This window comes from Tubulanus polymorphus, chromosome 7, assembly GCF_964204645.1.
Source record: "Tubulanus polymorphus chromosome 7, tnTubPoly1.2, whole genome shotgun sequence".
In the NCBI taxonomy this organism is placed as follows: Eukaryota; Metazoa; Nemertea; class Palaeonemertea; order Tubulaniformes; family Tubulanidae; genus Tubulanus; species Tubulanus polymorphus.
The window spans coordinates 13,881,424-13,900,894 of NC_134031.1; the positions used below are offsets into that span (position 1 = coordinate 13,881,424).

The following is a 19,471-nucleotide window of genomic DNA, read 5'->3' on the forward strand; positions in this document are numbered from 1 at the left end:
CAGACATTTCAGTCTTTACTTCACAGCTTTTGACCAATCCATTCTTGTCACTTATGACCTTTCCCAACAGCCATGCACTTCTTGGACCATCATCCACAATGAGAACGATGTCCCCTACCGCTGGATTGTGCTCTGGCTGTTGCCATTTTTGTCTTTGTTGAAGTAGAGGCAAATACTCTCTAATCCAGCGTTTCCAGAATATATCAGTCAGATATTGTACATGTCTCCATCGTCCTAAGCATAGTTGTAATCTTTGTTGATTATACCTGGTGGTAAATTGCTGTCCAATTTCAAAAGTAGTAAGTCATTTGGTGATAACGGTTTCCAGTCGAACGGATCACTTGACACCTTGGTCAGTGGTCTGCTGTTTATGATCGCTTCTACTTCGCAGTATCATGCTTTCCCATACACCACCATAATGTGATGCAGCTGGTGGATTGAATTTCTAATCAATTCCAATATGAGCGAGATTTTCTTAATTTTTCGACACGTTCCAGTTTTTGGTTTACCTTTGTCAGCGCTACTAAAATAATTATGGGAAAGCCATAGAATGGCGTACGTTTCATTGGACTAGGTGCTGTATACGTGCCGATTTCAAATTCTCATTGCTGGTGAGGATGTAATTATTTCACTCATCTGCCATAGGTATCGTTTTATCATTTTAATACCCAGTGATTGTTTTGATTGACATTGAGGTGTAAGGGAATATTCACTTACACGAGGCCTCCACATGCACGTGGAGTGCTACACCACACACACACACACACACACACACAAACAAAAGTTTCTACAGTACACTACTAAGGGTGATGCTGTAACGCGTGCACGTTTGACATGAAAATAGGCTGAATAATCGTAGCAGAAGATGAGCGCTGTGTTTTCTGTTCGATAGAATTTGTAATAAATTGTTAATTCTTGTAACCTGAAAATACTAAGCAGTAAACTATAAGGTCCGTCGAGGTCTGAATATTGTAGTGGTAAATTCCAGGATTTAAAACGATCTAATGGCCGATTTCTTCTGTACCGGTATTTTAGCTTCCGTGGCCAACATTGGAAGAGGTAAATATATAGACCCAATATTCAGCCACCCTCTGATATGTGACATCATATGAATTTTAGGCCATCCCCAAATAATGGTCTGTTTGCCGTAACCCGACAAACCCGACTTCAAAAGTACGGAGTGAAAACTTTTTTCTGTGATTCATTGAAATAAATTTTATTTTTGATAAAAACGGCCAACAGACTATACTGCCGACTATGAGCTACATATGTTTGAATTCAAGTGTGCATCGTGAAAAAACATGCCTTGACATGGAGTTTCCAGGAAACTGGCAGTGTTCCAATAAGCTGCCATTCATTCTGACTATAGCTGACTTTATTAAAGTTGGTAACGTAAAGGCGCGCACTTATTCAATGTACTGTTTCATTTTTAACACAGAGATGACGCTCTGGACGAAGTTATAATTTTAGAATAATTCTTGAAATCTACGCTAAATTAGACAAATTTCCCGTGCACAACATAGATGATTTTTGCGATATTGTCTCCATGTAAAAAAGCCCAAAGGTGAAAAATTTGTTTTTTTTTGCCCAAATATTTTACAAAAAAAAAAATTCTACCTACCTACCGACTCATCCTGAAAAGTTAAGTCGGTGTTGCGGCAAACAGACAATTATTTTGGGATGGCCTTATTTGAATATTTTTTCATATTGTGAAACATAATTTTTTGAAAATATAAAGTAGATTCCCTGCCACGCCTACCTGTACCCTACAAAATTTTGGACGTGGACCGTAAACAAATGTATATCTTTGGTCTTATTTGACTACAAAATAATTCTTTAAGAAAGATAAAATACAATATAAACTTGTGGAACTTTGAAGTCACGAATAAAAACGATTTTTCAAGCAATGCCTATATTCCAAACAAATTCTAGCTTTCGAGGTAAACCACACTTTCCCAATGGGCAATTTATCTATTTCCTCCTTCAGTTCTCTTTGAGCCCCAACCAAATTGGTGCCATTGTCAGATCGCATCTTCTTTACGTTTCCACGTCGAATAATTTCCTCATAACGCTTGTCTTAGTGAGGGGTTTACCATTCTTGATGGCTGCATACCCGACTGGGAATGATTGTTTCTGTATTGTTTCTTCAACGAGTATGAAATCTGTTGCTTCATCCAAAGTCTGTTTGTCCAGACTTGTAAAATCTTCAGTTTTATCCGGTTTGGATAAAAGTCCCTTTTGTTCTCGTTCTATTTTCCATTTCAGAAATTTCTTAACCAGTAGCAATCGTCCAGCAAGCCGTTGTAATTTATTCCAGCATGACGTGCCTGCTGCCAACTGGTCAACGATTGATGTAGGTGAAGTAACTGCCGCACTTGATATTACCTTCTTTAATTCAGAATCCTCTGTCGGCCGAATTTTGATTTTGTTTTGCTTTGGCCATTCTGCTTCATCTTTCCATAAAAATTTGGGACCATTGAACCACATAGCTCTCTCGGATTCATTTTGCAAATCAAGAACTCTTGATGCATACTCAATTCTGTCTTTACATATTTCCAGTTTTCAATATTTGAACCATCTCTGATGAGAGTTATCCTATTTGCCACAAATGTCTTGAATCTTGTAGCTTCATTATTGATATATCGGAGTACAGTCATACTATCTGTCCAGAAATAGCTCTGTCTTCATTTCCAATTCTTGTATCAACATTCTGTCAATTTTTTACTGATATTAAGGTTGCAGTAAGCTCTAATCTTGGCATAGTTATTTTTCGCAGCCGCACCACACGTGACCTCCCTAGTATCAAGCTACAGTGAATTTCTCCCTTTTCTGTTATCAGACGTAGATATGTAGCTATACCATAACCCATTTTGCTTGCATCGGAGAAGTGATGCAACTGTTTGCTGACAATAGACCCAAAGTCTTTTGATTTTACATAACGTGGAACGCTGACTTGCAGTAAATCTGGTATTCCCATCTGCCAGCGTCGCCATCCTTGGAGCAATTCACCCGATGCTTCTATGCCCCAATCTAGGCCTAAACGACATATCTCTTATAGAATTATTTTAGCCGACATAATGCATGGTGACAACAAGCCGAGAGCATCGAAGAATGAGCTAGTCAAGGAAAGTATACCTCGCTGGGTTGGTGGTTTATCGGTGGCTGACATGCTGAAACCAAATTCGTCACTTTCTAGGTACCAGTTCACACCAAGACACCAAGAAATTTGGTGTTCTTAAATGTGTTTTCCTGCATTTCAAAGGGTCCATTCTAGGAGAAAAAGAAGTCAATATTTAGACTGCATTTTGTAACCTTAGGGTCCAGGAAGGTGCCACAGATAGGGAAAAAACAAGCACATAAAATTTGAGTTTCATACACATCATCTTTATATTTATACTCTACTCTCGTAATTGCACAATAATTTGTCAGGTTTTATTGCATTTCCTTTCCTCTGATAGAATTTTCAAATTTTAAAAACTAAGTTAAACTATTACAGCATTTCTTACAAAATAAAGTCTTAAGGTCATAAATTATGTAGGTACAAATTTTTACAAGCCTCTCATGAAAAGATGTATCCTCAATGGATACGATTGTCAATGAAAATCTTCAGTTTCACAAGCTTATCTCTTATTCATGCCCGTACCCAAGGGGTTGCGTTGCCTATATACTTGATTTACAACATAGAATACACATCTTATACAGGTATGTTTAAACTGAATACAATACAGAACCACAGTTAATACGGCGCTTTTTTTCTGTAGTGATAAATGTACTAACAATTTGGGCAATATCAATACGGATTGAATGATGCAAATGCATCAATGCCAACGATGAAAGTCTATCCTCATTCATGGTACTGCGTAGGAAGGTTTTCATACGACGAACGTTCTGCTGAAGCACTGCCAACTGGGATGACGCAGCCAATTGAAAGCAGTATGTGAATGTTTGGAAATATGGCTCTGTTACATGCCCAAGATTTTATCATGTTCTGTGGTACAGTGTTCATTTTGAACTTTTCCTTTCACCACAAAAATCTTTTACTCTTTCAGTGAACGGCTTCTGGCAACCTGAAATTCCCCAAACAATTCTATCAGACCACAACCTAATCCAATGGTGCAGTTCAGTGACTAACTGCTTGGGTGAGGGAAGATCTTCACACCAGAAGTCTTTTTGCGAGATCATCTACTTCACATTTGACTACTAGCTTTGGGATTAATTCAAACAAGGCATACAGCTTCCGACAATCCTCGAAAAATCGAGAGTCCATTTCGTTTGTGACGTGATCTATAAACGGGATGGAAACAGCATTTCTGAAACTTTTCAGGAGATGAACACTGAGGCTTCATCAAACCACTTTTTGAATTGTATCGTTATGTTGGTCCGAATGTGGTTAAGCTCTTTCATAACGTCATCTATCAAAAGAGATGCTTCGTAACAGTCAAGATCACCGAGTTGCAGAATTGACGCTATAGGTTTTATCGGTTCGAGGCATTCCTTCACAGTTTTCAAACAAACAATAAACTGAAATGACTTGAGTGTAGCCAGTAGACCTTGAGCTTTGACTTTTGTTTCTAAATCCCATGACCAAACTTCACCTGCATATAAATCTTCATACACCGATGGAAACAACATAGCGTCAAAACAAGTTGCTAGCAAGTTTCATAGCAAGCGTGGCGTTCCACCCAACGGGTTTTACAGAGACCCATGAGCTTTTGTTTTTTACCTTCCCACTTCAGTTTAGGCAGAATATCTTCCAGAAACTTCTGATGCTTTGGTGAATTGCTGAAGAATAGTTAAGTTTCATTAACTGAATCAATCATGTTCCTAATAGCTGGTAATCTACAAGCAGCTGCAATAGCCAAATTCAGTCTATGGCTTCCACAATGCACATACAGTGCGGGGTATTGCTTTAATTAAGCCATGTACTCCTCTCACAGCTGAAGACATTGCAGAGGCACCATCGTATGATTGGCCACGTAAATACTTGATGGCAAGTCCATTAGATTTAAGAATGTCCAGTCATCACAATGACCTCGTAATGCCAAATTTTGTCGACCGCAATAGAGAACTGCTTCAACTATGCAATTCAGTATGTGTAGATTCTTTTCAAACAGTTCTTGTCGTTGTTGGTTGACTAAATAATCAATTTGCTGCCATGGTCTGTTCAAACTTTCTAATGCATCATGGGCTCAAGACAAAGCCTCTTTGTGGAATTCTGCTGAGTCATGACAATCGAGGATGCCATAATCTTTGCCCTTTGCTTTCTTATAATGGGTGAAGGGCTTGCTAACTAATTGCTCTAGTCTCTAAATTGTTATTACATTTACGGAAAAATACACAGCACTTACAAAATCCCCCCTCAGAACAGGACCACGACGAAAATATAGCTTTTTTTCAGATTACCCGCTTTTGAGGATTTGAAAACTGTAGTTGTCAAAGTCTTTTGGCGGTACATAGTGTTCTTGTAAATATGTACAATGTTCGGTGTTGTCCAGATTACTGACGTCAATATTTTCTGCTATAATTTCCCCAAAATCATAGCGTTTGGCATCTAGTTTACGTACACATGGAAGTGGTTCTGAAATGTAAAACAAATACCTCAATAAGTTTGGTCACATTTCGATTGTCAATCATCATCCTATCAAGCACTCTATTATCAGAGGAAAGTCGACATAAAGAACATACCTAAGTTATTTGTAACGGTTGACTGAGATTCAGCGTTGTCGGAGGAAGGGTCTACTAAATCAGCAATTTCATCCAGATTTACTGCAAAAGGATCCGGGACCGGCACTGAAAATCAGTCAACATGGTTTCTATGAGGAACTTCACTCTCTGCTTGTATACCGTAATAGAAAAACTTTTAAATATTCAATGATTTTATTTTGAAATACAAGCAATCATCCTATAAATTATTCTAATATCGGAGGAAAGTCGACATACCTAAGTTATTTGTAACGGTTGACTGAGATTCAGCGTTGTCGGAGGATGAGTCTACTAAATTAGCATTTTCATCCAGGTATACTGCAGATGGATCTGGCACCGGCACTGAAAATCAATGAACATGGTTTCTATGATGACCTTCACTCTCTTAACTTTTAGAATAGTTGAAATACTTTCAAATATTTTCAATGATTTATACTTTTGAAAAATGTTATTGTACTTTCATGCCCTTCATACCTGAACACTCGGTATCATTTAACAACAAATCAACAGTTTCTGATAATGGACGCAAATTAGTTTCCGCACCAGAACAGGCAGTTTTTTACTTTCCAACACTAAAATGAAAGCAATGAAAGCAAAAGATGAATTTTATCGTACAAATGCACTTTTTCTTTACTTTCTATGGACACTAGGCCTAGGTGCCACGTCATAAAAAATTAAATGGATAGGTGCCCTACACAAAGTTTTCATCGTATGTAAGCTATAATATTGTGCCCTTTTTATCAACTTTTGCACACCAGAATTGATATTTTCTAATTTGATTCCCTCCGGATGACTAATAACGCACCCATGCGGCGCCACACCCCGCAGTGCAAACACGATGAAACTTGACCATTTAGATCTTGGACGTGACCCCACAATGGTTGAGAGATGACTGAGTCGGCGAATCGCGCGCCTTTTAATGCCAGATTGTCGATTGCAGAGTGTCTCGTCACGCTTTTTGTTGATTTTGCGCTGCGTGAGTGCCTGTGCTCAGTTCGGACTTTCAAAGTGCTCCAAATTCCTCATTTCTTCACCAATTTCTTTCAAGTAAATATTTCCTGAAAGCTTCTTTCTGGGGTTAACATAAAATAATAGGAACCATCAGAAAAATTCTTCCTCATATCGGGGTTATTCCTCTGATAATCCACTCAAATAAAGAAATATGACCGGTATTTATGAAAATATCAATAACTGCAAAATTTCTGGAATAGCAGATGGAAAAATAGTAATCCTCAAAATAGAGCTATATTCCATATAGAAATATATATATATATATATATATATATATATATATATATATATATATATATATATATATATATATATATATATATATATATATATATAGAAAAATATGGTATGGAAACATAGAACTCGACCGTGAACAATATCGTATTGGGGGGGGAGTGGTAACGTTTGATCTGAATGACCCCTGGTCATCTCAGACTGCAGAGATGATGATGATGAAATCAGTCAATTGTATTCTCCACTTCTTCAGAATAAGTCTATGTAAAGATTGAGAAACAATTTTTGCGCTATTTACTAGAAATGAAATCCTAATTGCTTATCGTTTATGTATTAAGGTCATGAGGCCTAAGGTATACTTAGACCTACTGAACCAAAATTTATTGCTATCCATATTCATCAATACCTTCATAAACAGATTATCCCTCTCCTCATTCCATGTCAGAGCCATTCTCGCCGGTGGAATTCAATTGAATATCATCTACAGCTTCACTGACTATTAGTCTCCAAATCGGTGCCATTTTGGCTTGTCGAAAGTTCATAAAATTCACTCACAAAATCTACCGGAGCACCTGGTAGATGTTTACTACCACCAGGAAACGTTCAAATACAATAGGGTTTCGAGTCCCGACAAAATAATCTAACGGAAAGTGACCCCCTTCGGGGAATGGGGTGCGTATATTCTGTATATGTTTTACTGGCTTCCCGGAAGGGGAAGCATACTGAGGTTTAAAAGGCTCCTTCTAAAGTACCAAATGACAAAATTATGAAATACGAAATGAAATTTCGAGAAATGGCCATTCTTTCACGGGCCCTGCTTAAGTATGATCTGGTCTAATGTGGCAGGGTTCTGTGCCGTGGCCAAATCTAGCGATACGATCAGGCTCGACTTCCTGCCAAGGCAGAATGATCTGCACATTCTCATATAGGCGGTTGACGTTACTTCCAATAACCGATCCGCGATTCTCCGCATGTGCAATTCCGCTGTACTTTTCTAATTCTAAGTAAGATTCGAACACGCGAGCACGTGAGCCGCCATTTTGTACCGCAGATCGGTTATTGGAATTATCACTAGCCCATATAGGCCTACGACTTGAAGGGACAGATTAATAAATTATGGGTTAGAGAACAGCGTGTGCTTTTAAACATATCCTGCGGTATTGATGCTTCTTTATTAGTTTCTTGGAAACCCTTACTTTGAATTTACGCTGTTCAGGTCACTTTTCAGGTTCCTAAGTGAATTATGTTGTTTGATCCATGATCGGGAAGATAGATAATGACCACACATCATAGATTCCGTATTTTTAGCATGTCAACTTGGGGACCTTTTTAACTTAGATAACTTTAAGTTAATTTAGATCCTATTCTCAAAGAATGGTCGACGTCGGAAATCCAGAACAGAGCAAAAGATTAACGAGTTAACAAGCAGCTTGGAATACCAAAACTGGACTGTATTTTATTTTACGGACAAACTATTTAAAAACATTTAGAAACAGACAGGTGGAGACATGGAAATTGATGTACAAACAAAGGTTACAAGTAGTGACAAGACAATAAATATAGCTGCTAAGTAGCGATAACGGTTTTCTACATAGTCTTAAAATCCTGTTCAACAGTCAACACAGTTTTATAAAAGGAAGGTCACCAAACAGTCAATTATACCTACTTGAAGCCATCAACGACTGGACCAGATGTCTTATTTGACTCTGGAGAATCGACTGTTAGGCCTTAACTAGTCTTTATGGATTTCGACAGAAAGCATTTAATAAGGTACAACATCAGCCATTCATAAACAAGCTATTGGGAAACAGAATCAGCTCAGATGGCTCAGCAGTTATATCTGAACGAAAAGAGGTGGCCAAAATCAACGGAAAGCCTCATCTTGGAATAAGTCAGTCTAACTAAGGGAGTTACGCAAGGTAGTATCCTAAGTCATCTTCTCTTCACTGTCGTTATTAATGATATACACAGCATTCCAAAATGTACCAGACCAAGTAAAACAACCTAAACAAGCTGTGCTCCGTCCGTACATGGTCAGAAACATAGAAGATGGGCTTCAACCTAAAAGGCATGATATGGATATTGGATACAAAGAAAACCCAGGTTCAGATTATACCCTTGTGTTCGAGTGAGAAGATTATTTTGTTTGAATAAAGATTACTCATTATAACAAAAGACCATTTAGTATCATCAGAATTTTGTTGATAAATGGTTGAAGCCCGCTGCCGAATGAAGTAATATATTCTTTTATTTTGATACCTCTTCGACACAACAGCTTTTCTCCGCTACATCTCTTCGACATGTTTAGTTTAGGCCTATGACTCCCCGGTACTCTAATGATTTATCCTAGTAAATGCGCGCTAAATTTGGTAAAGAAAATTAGGTATTGTTAAACTAACTGTTTGAAGCCCGCGGCCAAATCACTGGTAGTAATAAATTTATTTGTACTTGATTTGATTGTCATGATGAGGAGGAACTCACAGCTGATCCCCGGAACGACAATGAAGAAACATGTTGATTCGTCCATGTTTACGGCTCGACAGTGCTTTTAAAATCTAGAGCAGTAAATTTCCTGTGTATTGGTAATATGATTTTGAGGAAAATGGGCAACTGTTAAAAATTACTGTTTGAAAACCGCAGCTGAATGTAAAGTCTTGCGGCAATAAATTTGTTTATTTACACTTGAATTGATAATCGAAGTGACGAGCAGACTCCTGTGGAGCAACTCAGAAAAACATGTCGCCTCATTTGAATGGGACCCAATTTTCGATGTTTTCAGCCCAACAGTACTTTTGTTACGTTGATTTATCAAAATACGAACAGAGTATTTGTAGATCGAAGTGAGCTGTAGGATATCATACGGATTGTATCGGCAACAGTCGCAAGGTAACAAAGCCTATGTTCTTTTAGTGAAAATAGTGTGACATAAAATAATGGTAATAAGAAACACGCGAATCTCAATAGGGTTTTCTGTGAAGTAACAGAAAACCCTTATTATCACATAAAGACACAGACAAACTGTCTCAAGGAACAAAGAGAAATTATATATAGACATTTAAACATTAGAGATATGTGAAATGGAGAAAAGATAGGTACAAGAATTACAAATGATTTGTAGCTTCGCTATACCATCTCTTTTGGCTAAGAATTTGATCCTTGTGCACTGTTCATTTGGTATCAGTTGTGTATGTAAAATGCTCTTGTTATACCACCTCTCACCCTCAGAGAGAACGCCAATGAAATCATCAGTCCTATTCAAACTCTTAAAAGAAACTCTCCAGGGTAGAGATTATCAGGTTTACATTGGGGACAGCTCTTGATATACAGGGTCCAGTTCCACAGTTCTGAGTTAAGATTTGACTCTGAGTTAGCTAATTGAAAATGAACTAACTTTAACTCAGAGTTAACTCTAACTCACAACTGTGGAACCGGGTCCTGTACAATAATGATTAATTACTGTGGAGGTTTATGTAAAATAAACATAGCAGGGACGAATGCCTGGGACAATCAGGACCGCACGGCATGGGGGCAATAATGAATAATAAACTATCACAACATGATTTAAATCAATATCCCTAAAGAAAAGGGCCGGTCTAGTTGCAAAAAATGTAATCTAGGCCTATTATGGTTTTAATTTACGATACATACTATTTCAGGTTCTGATACATCTGAGTTATCCGACTTGAGCATTGATTTGAGGTCGGCGCTGGTATTAACCGACGCTGGTCAATATGGTTACATAGCGTTATGTGCTGTCTGCATGCATCAACTGTTCAATGAACCAGAACACAGGTTTGTCTCTCTTCCTTCAATTAGTCCAGCAAAGGGCTGTTGGTTAATTATGTAGCCTACGCGCAAAATTGCTGAGTTCTAGCCCCTTGCGACCTCGTATCTCATGCTGTGAAAGGTGGGTGGCCTCGTTTGGGAATTCCCAAGAGATGACTCATTACACGAGATTGTACGTTTGGAAAATTGGTTTATTTGATATGTGTTAAAACAACCTGTATGAATTACCAATTGCCCATCCCCTGTACAAATTTGTATGAAAGTTTGTGATCCCTCCCTCCCCAGCATGAAACATAATCTAAGAATGGCCCTCATCGTGTAGGGCTTACTCCCTCATCGTGTAGGGCCTACTACAATGTTATCTGTTGTCGGACCCATACTCATAATTATATTTTCTGGCAAATGAGCTGATTTTCAGCCCAGGTTCAGCTCATTGGATGGATATATTCCTGAGGCCGTATTCATACAATAACTTAAGTCAAAGTGGGGCACCTAAAATGCATGTTAAGTTGGAGTGGGGTACTTACTTAAAATAAGCCTAATTCATAAAGATGCTTAACTCAAGAGCACCACTCAAATCAAGTCTTAGATTCTAGACACATCAGGGGCTGCTCTGTTATTTGCACATTTGAATGGCCATGGTCAATGAACAATGAGTTTACAACAGGCGCATATCAACAGGAAATATGACATGGTTACCTGGAAATATCTCTTGAAGAAAGATAAGTGGTGCACTCAAACTTAAACGGTCAACCTGTCTAAGTGGGCTACTGAGTAGTTTTATGAATCCCATTTTAGGTAGGGGACTTGGGGAAGTTGATATTTTGGTACTTAAGTTAAGTTGTTTATGAATATGGCGCCTGACCTAAAAGGGCGCATCGCCGATATATATATATATATCATGCTAATACTTCGATAGGTCAACAAAATATCAAATAAAGAGTGTTTTATATTAATAAAAAGTCCTTATTTACTATGAATACCAGTGAATTGCATGTATTTTGTCACATTGTTTCTTCACATATTGCTATTAGCCTGTACAGTATACATGTAGTCAACCGAGTCAGAAAAAAACCACGTTTTTATAAGTTTCTATTAGCCCACTTGGGACTTGCGTTCACTTTTCGTCCGTTGTCCGTCCATTCGTCTATAGACGGAATCCATTTATTTTTGGAAGTTTTGAAGACGCTTCAATGTAATGTCTTTTTTATATTTGGGTTACAAATGGATCTACCCTAGACACACATTCAGCCCACAAACTGGCCCTGTCAGATTCAAGATGGCCGACTGCCAGCCATTGTTGTTCGCCAAAATCAGCACTTTTTACACATATTTCAAGTTTTCAAGGGAAATTTTGAAGACGCTTTGATCAATTATCTTGATCTTTCATAGGTATTTGTATCCCCCATGGCCCCATCAGTTTAAGAAAAATTGGGTCGATCGGACTCAAGATGGCCGTCCTGTGACCTTTTATGTGCCCAAAAATGTCAATGTAAAGTCCCTTAACTTCCTACTGGTTTGCCATTTTTCATTGAAATTTGTGGTGGCTATAATTCTATGGAAAGGGATCTTCAATACAGGGATGAAAATCTTCCGCGGATCCGCGGCTTTCCACGTTGGAGGTCAATTTTTATCATTCTTGAGATCGATGTGGATTCGTTGAGAAAATGATAGGGGGTTAGGTTCTTGGGGAAAAGTTGATGTTAGATCATAGCGTACAAAGAACAGACCGTAAAAGCATCTCATAAAACTGGTGCTACGATCTCTGAAAACGTTTTTTACAACATCATTGTGAAGCACCGCTGTTGTCTAGAACCACTGTGCAGATCAATGATATATATACATGCAATAGCGGGAAATCTATATTTAGATTCCGGCGCAATACACTTGGCTTGAGTGATAGATTGGAAAGTTATAGATAGGGGCTCCTCTTGCGACTCTTATTTATTGACAAGTTCATTTAAGTATTATGAACATGTTCTAGTGATATGGATATCGTCGGAGCCATCCTTTTCATGTACTCAAGACATGAACCACGAACGATCATCCGCGTGGCAGCAGTCTTATTTTGTCATTGGAAAATGGGCCTCAGATGCGCCAAAAACTCCTTGAAATTTCAAAATTTTCTTGGGGGAGGTCTCCATAACCCCCCTTAACCCTTTCAGTGCGTTTTTTAAACGCTACTGTTTTCATCCCGGTTCAATAAATAAGACAGGTATTTTTGATCAACCAATTATCACACAATTGGCGGCCATCTTGGTGTCATCAGTACTCAATCGTAGGTGATAAAAGGTTTTTCCACATTATATTGATACCTTAACAAAGTTGTAGCTCATGACATGGTCTATGATTGTGGTGAGTTTCAAGGTCTGAAGAATGAGAACCTAAGCTATCGTCAAGTTGCAGTCATAAAGTCATGTGACAGGATCGGAAGATTTTTTTTTCAGATTGAGTGATACGCCTCAATGAAATAGGTCTACATACGTAATTCGCTTGTCTTAAGAATATTATAATTATCATGATAGATATATTCAAATACTCTGAATAGTATCATTTTCTAAAATCATGCGTAATGAATAACGATTTAGCGGTTGGTTAAAACAAATCATTACATCTACTCGCGCATTAATACACCATCAATGCTGAGCCTGTTAAAGCGCCAGTACCCGTACGTACGGCAATACACACGTTGATGCCGACACCGGCTTCCACTTCAAAAGTTAAGAACAAAATATTAGAAATATTTGTGATCCGATTTACACCAAATAAACCTTTAAAGTAAGGTATTTAGCATCGGAAATTGTGCCGAAAATTCTTGATTTATACATGACATAGTTTTTCAAGTAAGCGCATTTTTAGTGTAAACCAATTATGTTGATTGACAGGCAGGCTCAGCTGCGCGCCTCATTTTATCGATGACGTCAGATGTAAATAATAACATTACCACGTGCGCAATGCAAACGGCAAACAAATTGAATTTTTAAGCAAACTTCTCTAATGGAATATCAATTTCTTTTTCGTAATTTGCCTTTCTTTTATGTGATTTATAATTTGTACATCAGACTTTGCTTCTTCGAACCCCGGGACTTTAAAGTCCTCTTGTTGTACATGGCCACCAGGGGCATTGAATAATACAATAACATAGTATTTTGATATTATATTAGTACCTATTCATATTTTGTCACCAACATCAATTACAAAGTTGTAGCTCATAACAGGGTCTATGATTGTGGTGAGTTTCATGGTCAATAGTTATTTTATATGGTCACCAGGGGGCGTTGATTAGTAGAATAACCTAATATTTCCATATTATATTGGTACGGAGGCATATATTGCTATCACAACCAGTTGCAAAATTGTAGCTGCTGACATGTTCTATGAATGTGGTGAGTTTCAAGGTCATTGCTTGTTGTATATGGTCACCAGGGGGCCTTGAATATTCAAATTGTAGATCGAGCATTTGAAACCACTTCCCAAGTGGGCATGGTGTCCCTGGACCCCTAGTTACCAATTGATACCCAAACAAAAATTTCTGCGGGATACAATTGAAGAAAGCGTCTTCGCAAGCCTTTGTAAGCAAAACATAAGAGAAAAACTAACATTGATGAAAAGATCCCCTTCAGACCACAATAATCGCCAAGACGTCACACTGCACCAGTAATGGTAAGTGCCTATGGAAGGTAGGAGTTGTTCCAGGCTACTGATTGTTATTTGCATCACCAGTATTGGAGGGTCATGATGAATCCAGTGTTTCAAACTGTAAAATTTATTCAATCTTACTGATTGTTACATTGTTACCTTGTTCTGTTGGCATAAGAAATGAATTTTATCTTCTATAGGTCTATAACTTGTCTATATCGTTTCAGACCATTCAATAAAGATGTCATCAAGAAGCTGATTCAGCATTTACAATTACCAAGCCAGGTATGGCTCATTAATAATAATTTCAGTTAAAGTTCAGTTAAAATTTCATTAAGTATTTGGGTTTTTTCTTTTTACATATTTTGGCACTTTTGGCAAGTATTCAAATAGGCCTATATGGTCACACGTACCTGAGACATAAAAAAGTAAAATAATTCTCAAATTTTCTACCCTTTCCCAAGACATTTTTAGGCAAGCCGTAGGCTGAGCCTATTGCTATACAAAAGGAGCGAATTTAAATGACATGGTTTCCAGAGCATAGGCTCTTTTACTGTGCAACTGAGCATATATTGATACAAATCATTCATTGAAGCATTATCCATTCTCCAAACTCTGCGAAGCTGAATTTTGAAAGAGGGCCTCGTTAAATTTATATGAGCTTTATTGCGAATATGTGATCGCAAAAATATTGGTTTTGAAAAGCTAATCAGAAAGCAAAGGCTCCTCTATGATTGGCTTAGCCGCAGAAATCAGCAGGTGTTCACGTGAAACGGTGGTATCGTCTACCGTTTTACTTCTGGGTTTTAGTTTAAGCCCTAAAATTGTATTTCAAGATCGATTTCTGTGAAAGCTTAGTTGATTAGGTTTTTGGGAGGAATATTTTTATTAGCACTACGGAAAATATTGACCATTGTGCAAAGTCCGGGTAAAATAGCTTTTTCTTAAATCGGATAGATAACCTTGATATGCTAGTTAGCCATGCGCTCAAACTACACATTCAATCAAATTTTATTCCGCAAAAAAAATGATAAATCCAATTCAATTTTACTTTATTGAACAAATAAAAATATCGAATCCAATTCAATTTTGTTTTATTGAGCAAATTTAAAAAAATTTAATTCTATTCCGCATTAAAATCAATAAGACCAAGGGAAAAGTTTTATCTGAGGTATTTGTTCCTGCCAGATCCAGTCGCTGTCTGTGATACTTTTGTATTCTATGATTGTATTGTGTGAATTATTAGATATTGACTCTGAGCTGGGAGTGTATTTTGACAAATTTAACCCACAAAATGCATCATCATTTGCCATTTTATGAAAAGCTGACAGGCTGGCCATAGTGCTCTTGGGGCTCTTGTTGGTTTACTTATGAGCGAGTGCGTCTGCTTTTTAGCCCACTTAAGTCGTAGCGGGCTATTGCGTTCACTTTTCGTCCGTCGTCCGTCCGTAGACGGAATCCAGTTATTGTGGAAAGTTTGGAAGACACTTCAATGTAATATCTTGATATTTGGGTTACACGTGTATCTACCCTAGACACATCTTCAACCCAAAAACTGGCCCTGTCAGATTCAAGATGGCTGACTGGCAGCCATTGTTGTTCGCCAAAATCAGCACTTTTTACACATTTTTGAACTTTTTTAGGGAAATTTTGAAAACGCTTTGATCAATTACCTCAATCTTTCATATATATTTGAATCCCCCAAGGGTCCATCAGCATAACAAGATTTGGGTCGATCGGACTCAAGATAGCCGTCCTTGTCAATTTTGGCCCGAATTCTGAGTCCTGTCGCTTCCTACTGGTTTGCCATTTCTCATTGCAATTTGTGATGGGTATTCTTTGGAAAGGGATGTTTTATACCTGAGACAGGTATTTTTGATAAGCCAATTATGATGCAATTGGTGGCCATCTTGTGTCATCAGTACTCATTCGTAGGTGGGAAAAAGTTTGTCCACATTATATCGATACCTAAGCATATTTTGTTACCACAATCAATTAGAAAGTTGTAGCTCATAACATTTTCTATGATTTTGGTGATTTTCAAGGTCATTGGTTTTTGAAAATGGCCACCAGGGGGCGTTGAATGATACAATAACTTAGTATATCTATATTATATTTGTAGCTATGCATATCTTGTAACCAGAATCAATTTCAAAGTTGTAGCTCATAACGTGTTCTATGATTGTGATGAGTTTTAAGGACATTAGTTACTCAATATGGTCACCAGGGGGCGTTGAATATTAAATTAACTTAGTATTTCCTTATTATATTGGTACCTAAGCATATTTTGTTGCCACGATCAATTGTAAGTTTGTAGTTCATGACATGTTCTACAATTGTGGTGAGTTTCAAGGTCATTGGGTTATGCATATGGTCACCAGGGGGCATGGAATATTGAAATAGTTAAATTGTTGAGCATTTGAAACCACTTCCCAAGTGGGCATGGTGTCCCTGGACCCCTAGTTGGTGGTACGTTTTTTTATGCCAAAAGTGGTGCCGATTTTTATGAGCAACACGGTTCATACCATGAGCGCCTCGCCGCATGCAAAGAACTGGGATCGTAGCTATCGATTCCTCGGAGACGGCTGATTTTTCCAATTTTATGGCATAAACATTCGATGATCTACATTTATGATGTTTTGACCGAGATTCCTCATTAAAGGGGTTCCCTCTGCATTGCAACAACCTATCAGAGCTATGCGCACCTGCTACGGAGTCCCGTCGATAGACTGTTTAGTAACACATTTTCCTTGCCAAACTTGTATTCTAAATCTATAATTGTATGAATAGAAATATTAATTTGAAAATATTTTGCATCTAAAATCAATCCCGTATATTCATGGGCATCGTGTGGGAAGCACAGCGTTTTACTTGCACTTCGTCATGACGCTCTGATATCCTTCGGCTCTGGCTTCGGCTGCGTCTCGATTTCGCCTAATGCGCAATGGAATCGGTCTTAGCCCTTACTGACGGAATTGTCGGTAAAGTGGCTGGTGCGGTACCGCGGCTCTGTCTTCGGTTCGCGATTTGGAGCATTTCTCTAATCGGGACCGAATCTACTCGTACCTTACAAATTGCATCCCTATATCGTAAGCTGATATAATTTGAACTTCGTCAAGCATCTCATATCTCAGAAGGCTGTGGTAAACCTCTCGGCCCATGGGCAATTATTTTATATCATTGTCATTTTTCAAATCATAACATACATCTCCCAATATCGGCATGTTGTGCACACTCAAGGCTTCTTGGGGAATCCTAATCATACCGTTGTATAATTGCAATAATTTTCTATTAATTGGGGGTAATGATACCAATTCTGTGCAGTTGAACATTGTCACTGTGGAAAGGGCAAATTGATTTAAAATGATTTGATGATTATGAATGATGAAACTTCATAGATATTTAGCTAGTTATTTTCGGTCCTATTCTCGAAGAATGGTCGACGTCGGAAATCCGGAATAAAGTGAAAGAGTAACGAGTAAACGAGTAACGAGTATCAGTTTGGAATACCGAAACTGGACTTGCTTTATTTTTATACTATTTATATACATTGAGGTACCAGACAGGCGGAGACATGGAAATTGATGTACAAACAAAGGTGACTATTAGTGACATGAGATAGAGAGACAAACAACAATTAACACATTAGAGAGACAAACAACAATTAACACATAAGACACAGACAAACAGTGTCAAGAATCGAAAATCAATTACACATAAACATTTAAACATTAAAGGAATATAGAATATTGATGAAATATTTACAACAATTATCAGTGACATTTAGTGTTGTAAAAGATATATCATGTCATCAAAACAATTAGACCTGTTTCTCTGGAATGCTTACTGGTATCTAAATTAGACATAATTTATTGTATCATGTTTTTAATCTAGGTAGAAGCGTCTGCTGTAGCTATAATGGAAGGACACGGTGGACATACAAGTGAACCCTTTGTAAAATCATTAATGACCGAGTCCTCTCTTGATAAAAATCCAATGTTACTGGTGAAGGATTTGATCGGATTCTCTTTAAAAGATGGTAATTTGCTTGATTACTAGTAAATTGTTTTAATAGGATGCGTGGAGACTGTGTGAATTTTTGTTTACAAGTAACACTAACATGCCGGATAGGTAAAAATACTTTGAAATCTGATGCAGTTGAAACCGTGCACAATGATTGGGTACAATGATTGGGTTTGAAGTGACTCGTGGTACGAAGAAATACATGTTAATGCTTGGCCAGTTTAATTCATACAAGTATGAATCTGTAATCTGAACCCTGAACCAATGGTTAGCGGTAAAAATCCCCTCGCTAAAAATCCCCAATTCTTCAAAGTAGGTAAAAAACCCCTCCTTCTGAATTTAGTGTAAGTTGATACAATCTTAAGTTTAATTAATTCATATTGATACATATATCCAATTTATTCATATTTTACTGTAGAACACCATAAGTATACCATGAGCATACAAACTATAGTATATACTATTTGAATTAATACATACTACAAATTAACAGTTCATGGATACTAAATAAGTACCATACTAGTTATTGCAGTTAATGAAAGGGTTCATCGCACATTTCAATTATATTACACTAGCTTGAATCGAAAAAATTTCTAAAGGTAGGGAGGGACACACGAGCATATTTTTTCGCCTGATCGCGACGATTAAATTCGCCAGCGAATGCGCCGACTAATTTATACGCCCGATGCGAGCGGGAACACGTAGCGATTCAACCAAAATTCGGTCAGCGACTGGCACTTAGTGGAAGAGAGTTAACGAATCACATGATATCAATAATGCATCCTATTGGTTGATAAAAATGAATCGCTCGGCAAAATTCGCTGAGTGCGGGCAGACGAGCGAATTTGCGGGCGATCGCATTTTTCGGGTGATTGATAAATTCGCCGCAATCGGGCGAAAAAATACGCTCGTGTGCCACTACCTTAATAAAAGTTCATTATTGCTTATAATTCATGGCATCGCACTGCTCAAATATACCACAATTTAACATGAGTACGCAGTTCAAAAATATTCCAGTTCGACTTTTAAGATATTACAAATACAAAGTTCATTATTCTTATTAATTCTAACAATT

The 19,471-nt window shown here is 37.7% G+C and overlaps 1 protein-coding gene across 1 annotated transcript in view; it reads left to right on the plus strand.

Moving 5' to 3' along the window:
* Positions 1-19,471, plus strand: part of LOC141908320 (transmembrane and coiled-coil domain-containing protein 4-like) — a 57,555-nt gene that overhangs the window by 8,688 nt on the left and 29,396 nt on the right. Inside the window, exons 3-5 of the mRNA XM_074798321.1 lie at positions 10,605-10,740; positions 14,601-14,658; positions 18,268-18,412. Of these exons, the coding sequence (XP_074654422.1) occupies positions 10,605-10,740; positions 14,601-14,658; positions 18,268-18,412 (339 nt within the window). The remainder of the gene's footprint in view (positions 1-10,604; positions 10,741-14,600; positions 14,659-18,267; positions 18,413-19,471) is intronic.